The following is a 7,840-nucleotide window of genomic DNA, read 5'->3' on the forward strand; positions in this document are numbered from 1 at the left end:
GGGAATGGGATCTTGCAGTAACCTTCCCTTGCCACGCCCACCAAGCAACGTCTACAGAACCGGTTGTAAAAAAAATTGAATCCCACCACTGTTGCTTCTTCTGTCCAACCGTTGCAAGTTAAGAAATCTTTTCAGGGCGCAAACTGAAAGCCTTCAACTCCGAATCCCTCCCTCTGTTACAGGAAGGACGAATCAAAAGAGCCCATCGTCGAAGTGAGGACGGAAGAAGAACGGACTCCAAATCACGATGGAGGCAAACACACCGAACCCAACGAAACCACCCCGCTCACTGAGCCAGAGTAGGTTGGGAGCGGGGGGGGGACCCTTACTTTCCCTGGAGGAGAACACCAGGATGCTCATTGTCCTCCCGGCTTCCGTGGGCCTCTTGCCAGGCACCCACCTTGGGTGCCCAAAAGTGGGTGAGAAGGGCATTGAGGTCGCTCCAGGAGCAGGTCCAGCACCTGGAAGTCTGGAAATCCCAAGGGAGAAACGGAGGGGGGTGTAGGGGTCTCGAGAGAGTTGTGCATTTCCTTCTCTGTGTGGGTTTTCGTGGCCTGGAGTCCATTTTATCCATTGCCTCAATTGGCCCTTGGAGACCCCGAGCAGGGCAAGAGAGGAGGAATGTCCAACCAAAGATGAGCAACGCCAACAGGGAATATTTGTGCATTCTTTCTACCATTCTGTTTAATTAACAAGCTCAGGATCACCCCCCATTTGTAGAGACCCCTCCTGTGGGTGCCCGTGGGGGTGCCATGGTCATTGTGATGTCATAGTACAAGTGAGATAAATGATTTATATGCAGCAATTGCACCGTTGATGCCATGGCGCCATGACACATGTCAAGGTCGCCGTGTCTTACACCCGACACCGGTGGGCCCGTCCTGGCTGGATGTCTGTCCTTGGGCCTCGATCCTCTTGCCTCTGTTTCTCTCCTTCCTGCCCCTTGTTTGTGCCTAAGTAACCGCATGCGAGTCCGGCTGTTGCATTGACTCCTCCTCCAAAACGCTTGCGACGTTGATGGCTGTCACTGCCTCTCTTTCTCTCTCTCTCTCTCTCTTTCTCTCTCTCTCTCTCCCTTCTCCCCTCTTCCTTCCCACCCTCCTCACAGGCACCCTGCCGACACCGTGGCAGCCACAGAGGACATGATGCCGTCCGTCACCACAGTCACCACAAACTCTGACACCATCACTGAGACCTTTGCCACTGCCCAAAATAGCCCCACCAGTGAGACCACCACACTGACCTCCAGCATCACACTGCCAGACACCCCCATACCCAATGCCACCATGGGGCCCCCCAGCCAGGGCACGCCTTCCAAAGCCGCGGCCCCTTCTCCCCCACCAGCCTCCGCCCCCAAAGTGGCTCCCCTGGTGGACCTCAGCGACACCCCCGCATCCCCTCAAGCCGCTGGCAATTTATCCTCCAACGTCCTCAACCACCAGGGCGCGGTGTTGAGCCCCAGCTCCACCAGCAAGGGGCCCGAGGCTCCCAAGGGCCCTGCCATTGCCTCCCCACCCTCCAATCCAGCCAGCCTTCCAGACTCCTCCGAGGCCAAGCAGGAGGCAGCCTCCAGTGCCAGGAGCCCCGAGAAGGAATCCGCGCGGAAGAGCGCCGCAAAGAGCCCGACGGAGGCACTGAAGACCGCGGGGGGGCAGAAAGGCGAGGCGGCCCCAGGGGGCACCAGAAACCCTCCTCAGAATGAGGACTTTAAAATGGACGAGGGGACCTTCAAGACACCCGACCTTGACCTTGCCAAGGATGTTTTTGCCGCCCTGGGCACAGCGGCCCCCGCTGTCGAAGCCCCAGCCGCAGCCCCTGCATCCGCCCTGGAGACTTCAGCATCGCCAGCGCCTGCCAAGACAGAGTAGGCCTTCCCCTTGTGCCCTGTTGCGATGTGCCCCTTCTCTTTCCCGTGCTGGGGAGGGGGTCGACGGCCCACTGCTTTGCCCCCTTTCTCTGTGTTAACCTGGCTTTTCCTCTAAGCAAGCTAACCTGCACCATGGCTCCTTCACTATCACAAAGGAAGTGTGAGGTTCAGCCTCGTCCTCTAGGTGCTACGGCGAAATTGACTTTCCCCCATCTTGCCTTGAGGCCTTCCACCTGAAAGGGCAGCCAAGATGCCACCTGTCTAGGGAGGGTGGTTGGGTCACCGGAGGCTGCCTTGAGATCAGGTTGGGCTGGTTGGCCAAATCCTTGAATGGTTAAACATTCTGTCCTCAGCACAAAGTCCTACCAGGTGGTGTGTAGACGTCCCCGTACCCGTTTCTGCCTCCTGGTCCAGAGAAGCATTGGGGGTCTGAAAGGGGGAAGGGGAATTTTGGTAGTCTCTTGGCTAGAACAGCATGCAGATAGATAGATTGGGGAAGGGGCAACAGAGTTTCCTGCCCTATGAGGGCTTTGGGATTGCTGAGCTTAAAGATAACAAACAGAGGAGAGGAGAGGAAAGGGGAGGAAAGGAAAGGGGAGGAAAGGAAAGGAAAGGAAAGGAAAGGGGAGGAAAGGAAAGGAAGAAGGAAAGGGAAAAAAGGAGAGGAAAGGAAGAGAGGAGGCATGCTAAGAAGGGCCAAAAAAATGGAAGAGCCTTAAGAATCCTGAAGAAAATCTGGAGTTTGGAAAAACGGGATTCTGAACAGATGCCAAAGGACAAGCTGTCCTCCCCAAATATGGTTCTGGTGGTAGAGCTTTTGTAGAAAAAGATTTCACAGTGATGAGATAATTATGGTAATTATCCCCATCACACGTTTGTGCTGTTGAACAAAAATCCACTTCCTAAACCCCAGGTGGTCCTCCCCACAAATAGGAAACAAAGAGAGAACTTAGGGTTTACAAGGTTCAGGAAGGCCAGGCATCATCCAATGGTTCCAGGTGGCACCTTTTGAGCTTTCTCAAACTTGTCCTCCTCTCACCTGAAACCCAGGGGTGAGATTCAGCCAGTTCGTACCGGTTCACAAGAACCGGTTGTTAACTTTCTGAGCAGTTTGGTGAACTGGTTGTTAGAAGAAATCATTAGGGCAGAGAAGCAGTTGTTAGATTGTTTGAATCCCACCACTGCCTGAGTGCAAGTGAGGAGAAGCAGGAAAGGCATCAGTCCTGGGCTCAGGAGGTCTCCCGAGGAGCAGGTGACCAGGCCTTCTGTTGGCATCATGGCTGGATGGCCAGGGCTCCAGACTTTCTCCCAAACAACTTTGGCCAATGTGGTTTCCCACCAATTTCTTTTCCCTGTTGGGACCCTCCCAAGTCCATTAAGTGCTTGCATTGTGTGATGCACCTAAAACAGCCAAAAAATATATATATATCTTCACCAAACAAAAAGAAAGAAAGAAAGCTTGGGAAATCTCTCGCCAAGCCAATTCTTACACACTTTTTCTGGTGACCTCCAGATCATTCTTCCAAAAAGGTTTTCGGATTCTGATACTTAACCCCATTTAAATCATGAGTCTCTAGCCAAACTCCAAAAGGATTTATTGGGAGTTAACATGTCCGGCACTGCCTGGGTGTAGCCGACTCTGAGACACGTAATTCACCGTCACCCTTGACCCTGGTTTTCCCCCATTGCCTGGGTGTCTCATAATTCATATTCTCCAATGGGATACAGCTATAGCCAAGAATCATGTTCTCCAGTTAGATGTTTGCCCAGCAGAAACCTCAGTCACCTAGAAACTATCTTTAAAAACATTTATGGGATGCAAGCTGCCCGCTGCTTCCTCCTCCCTTTCTGTTGGCAACTCTAAAAGACCACAGAAATATTTTATGAGTTGACAAAAGGGCCACCATTGATGACCGTCATCCAGCACATTGAGTTCCTTCCTTGGCCTCCAAATTGGGGGGGTTCCCTGCCCCTGACCTCCCCCCACCCGGCCTTCTGCTCGAAATGAGCGTCACCAACCTCCCTCTTAACCCGCCGTGTTTCTCTGGTTTTCCACCCAGGAAAAACGCTGTAGAAGAAAAGCCGGCCGTTCCCGCCACAGAAGCCAACAACGCAGCCCCCGCAGAAGTGAAGACGGTCCCCAACGAAGCCACACAAACAAATGAAACTGAGAGCAAAGCATGATGGGCTCCGTGGGTCGAAAGCAGAGCAGGCGGGAAATTTAAACAAAACAAAACACACACAAAAAAATTGACAGAACAGCTTCACCTGAGCATTTAAAACACAAAAAATACACATCTCATTCCTCTAGTGTCTTTTGCCTTTTTAAATGAAAACAGACAAAAAAAAAAAATGCATACAACGGGGAAAATGTGTTTGGTTATTGGGGGGGGGGATTGTTTTAATTAGGGCTTGTTTTTTTGTTTTTGTTTTTCTGTTTGTTTTTCTGTTTGGGTAGGTTTGTAGAAAGAATCTTACTTCATGTGCACTTGCTTTGAAGAGGAAAGGAAATTCCCCCCTCCTTTTCCCCTCCCACCCCGACCCTTCCACGCTCACTTCTTCGAGGACAGCAGACAGTCCGTGCAAAACATCCCCGTTCAATGTACCCAAACTAACTACTGCAAATTTAGGGAGAATCAGAAACAGAATTAGCAAGGCGTGGCCAAGCGGAACGGTAACGCTGGACCCAAATCTTTTTATTTTTATATATTCCAGCTAAGTTGAGAGAGAGAGAAAAAAAAATACCTGTAAAGTCTGGTCAATAAATCGCCGTTTCCTCCCTCTTTCCCCCCCCCCCTGGTTGGTTTCGGATTCCTTCTGTGTGTTGCTTGTCTCCCCAACCTCCTTAACCGACTCCTGTTCTCGTGTCTTGAAGCCCTTGGGGGGCAACAGCTGCTGTTCACCCCTGGGGAAGAACCCTTGGCAATGAGCCCCCCCCCACCTCCCATCCTCGGGTTCATTTCCACGGGTTTCCTGGAAGACGGTTGACTGCTGGTTGCGCCCTGCAAATCGCTCGTTTTTAATCGCTATCCTTGCGTTGAGGAAGACTGCGTCGGGCAGCTTTGGGAGGATGAGTTTCAAACCACAGTATTCTCCGTTTGTTTGTTCTCTTCTGTTTTTGTGGGTTTGGGGGGGGGGGCGGGGGGAGGGTTTCTTTTCATTCCTTTTGTTTTGCCAACATTTTTTTTCTTCCAGTGTTTACAGTCAACGAAATGTTTTTTTTTTTTAAAAAAAAAACTGTTGTGTTTAAAAGTCTATGTAAAATAGCTGCCTTTTTAGAGAGAGAAAGAGAGCGAGAGAGAGAGAGAGAGAAAGAGAAAGAGAGAGAGATTGACAGAGAAACTAAAATGCAGGCTATATAGATAATAGGTGGGCCAGCATGCTTGCTTTGCAGAGGGAAACATTTTAAAATATGGATGTTTACAGTAGATGTTTTCCCTTTTTACCTTTCTTTTAATTATTATTATTTTTATTATTTTTAATTCTTACTAAAGTAAGAAAATCAAGTAACCCTCCCTTTTCCTTGATCCTTCTTTGGATAGAGATGGGCTAATGAAGGGCCAGCTGGTGTCTTGGTCCAAGCTAGTTCCTTGAGAAACACGCAGGAAACTCTTAAGCACCCCGTTTTAGGAAGTAGAGTTTGGGAAAGCAGGAATGTAGCCCCCCCACCCCCCAAAAGAAGATTTTTACAAAGTGCTTGAGTTGGAGGGAGAATATCCCCAAGTGGTGCTTAACCTGCCCCACCTAGAATCCATGAAGGTCAACTGGGGATGCCCAGGTGGTTCCTTCCTTCTCAATACCTTTTGCTCACCACCATTATTCCTGTAACCGTCAAGAGAGCATCTGGGATGGGTTGCCTCCAGAGGAGCTGTGGGGACGTCCCTGGGACACCCCCCGCCTCCAACCGCTCTCCCTTGAAAAGTAGGGAGATTGGGAACGTTGGTAGGTCATTCCCATCCAGGTTGGGGGCCGCAGGGCGTGGCCCCTCCTGCTGTTGAAAAAAAAACAACAACGGTTCCTTCCTAGCTTAATATATTTGAGTGAATTATATATTGTGTTGAATTTCAGGAGCCAGTTAATCGTGGCCTGGTTTCGGAAGAAGAATAACCGTAATGTAAATGCAAATGTCATGAATGCTGTTGGCCAAGTTGGACCTTGAGGGTACTACTTTTATGGCCCTGGAAAACAGCATCCCCTGGAGGTTTCTTGGAGTGCAGTCCAAATGTATGTATATAAAAATGCCTAAGGCTGGGATGTAAGAACTGTAAATCTGTCTTAAAAGAATGTATAGACCGAGGGCGCAGTCTTGGGCTGGACACAGCCCCCCCGCCCCGCCCCAAGCTCCAGCCCCCAAGGGCACCTGAGCTCTGGTAGCCGATCCGATGGGCGTCCATCCTGTTTCCTGGCCAGGGGTGGGGAGCGAGGAGTGAGAAGCCATTCAGCAAGAGATTCAAAGGCCCGGCTTGGCAGCCCCTCGATTCCCATTCAGTTCAGAAAGACCTTTCCAGAGAGCAAGGGATGACTTCCCCAAATCCACGGAGTTAGAGCTGAGGTCTTCCTTAGGCGGCCATTAGTGCATCAAACTCAGTCTTTGGCACGGCAGGTTTGGCCATTGGAGCCCTTGGGGAAAGAAGCAGCTGGCTTAGGTTGAAGTCTCTGGTCCCTAGTGTGGTGGAGGATGTGGTTCCTTTTGGCTCCCGTGTTTTGGCCTCCCCCTCCAAGACTCTTTCATCAGCTGTAGGTCAGCCAAAAGGGGACTTGCAGCCAGGCCCTGGCGCCATATTTATATATCTGTAAGGAAACGCAATTCCCTTTTCTAATGCAAAAATCTGGCCCAAAAGGGGTTTGCAAAAGGAGTGGGCATTCTAGATTGCATCTACTGATCTAGAACGCCCTTAGGAAATGGCCAGTGGCTCCAAAAACACACTATAATTGGGATTTGAAGGCTGCTTCTTGTCAGAATGTTAAAGTGGTCTGAATAAAGATTTCAGCACTCTGATTGTTACTTGCCAGAGTAGAGCTGTTTGAGCACAAGGACTACTCCTGGGTCATTGTGAGAGACCAATAAATGTAAAACCCAGCATTCACAAATTTCTCCAAGGGCTCTTGTGCCTAAAAACTGTAATTTAGCTTTGAAAGAAATTATTCTTCTGCAAATGAGAATGTGGAAAAAGGGATAGAGAAGTGGAAAAAAGACAGCCCTTTTGTAAAAAAATAATAATAATAAAATATCATTTTCATTTTTTTTTAAAATCATTAGATCTGCAAGCTTGTGCACTGTGGGTGCGTGAATATCTTAATGTGAAATGTGTTCTTTGTCATAGTAACCATTTTTTTTATTGAAAAAAAAAAGAGGGAAAAAAACCTTCAACCTAGTTCGGATGTGGAAAGGGTAGCAGGGATTAGTTTGGGTGATGGAGGAAAAACAATAATAATAATAATAATAATAATAATTTAAAAAAAAAGAAATCCCGAAAGAGAAACTCTCGGGTTCAGGAGATGTAAAAAGAAGAGCCGACCGCTGTCCTTTGACCAGAGAGTAGTTCGTCTTTCAATAAATGTACAATCTGTGAAACTGAATGTGATACGTAACATTCCTTGGGCTGCAGATGGGAGGGGGCAAGGGGGTGGGGAGGGGGCTGGGGGGCTGGAGACACCCCTCCTGCCACCGGCATCTCCAGGTGCAACGCTGCGACTCACAGTTAGGAAGAGGCAGTCTTCTCCTTTTGCTCGTTGTAAGGTGGGTGTGTTCGACCGTGGTTGCCTGCAGGAGGTTGAAATGGGGGGAACGGGGGGGCCTTTTTAGTTGGCCCACCCATTTGACACTCCCTGTCCTTTGGAGGAAGTCCTGGATGGCCAAGCAGGGAGATTTGGAGCCCTAGAACGGGGGTCTCCAACCTTGGCCAGGTTAAGCCTGGAGGACTTCAACTCCCAGAATTTCCCAGCCAGCTTGGTCTCCAACCCTCGCTGGGG

At 49.7% G+C, this 7,840-nt stretch overlaps 1 protein-coding gene across 8 annotated transcripts in view; it reads left to right on the forward strand.

The window, feature by feature from the left end:
* The window catches only part of NCAM1 (neural cell adhesion molecule 1), a 153,608-nt gene extending 146,166 nt beyond the window's left edge, over positions 1–7,442 (forward strand). For 4 of the 8 annotated variants that reach the window (XM_087939229.1, XM_087939231.1, XM_087939232.1 and 1 more), the window contains 3 exons: positions 183–299; positions 1,109–1,864; positions 3,928–7,442. In XM_087939229.1, the coding sequence (XP_087795355.1) occupies positions 183–299; positions 1,109–1,864; positions 3,928–4,051 (997 nt within the window). In that variant the 3' untranslated portion in view covers positions 4,052–7,442. The remainder of the gene's footprint in view (positions 1–182; positions 300–1,108; positions 1,865–3,927) is intronic. The other 4 variants (XM_087939234.1, XM_087939238.1, XM_087939239.1 and 1 more) reach the window with 1 other exon arrangement.
* Positions 7,443–7,840: the final 398 nt, after the last annotated feature.

The sequence above is a fragment of the Pseudonaja textilis genome, chromosome 9, assembly GCF_049901715.1.
Source record: "Pseudonaja textilis isolate UNSWEBS1 chromosome 9, rPseTex1.2, whole genome shotgun sequence".
Lineage (NCBI taxonomy): Eukaryota > Metazoa > Chordata > Lepidosauria > Squamata > Elapidae > Pseudonaja > Pseudonaja textilis.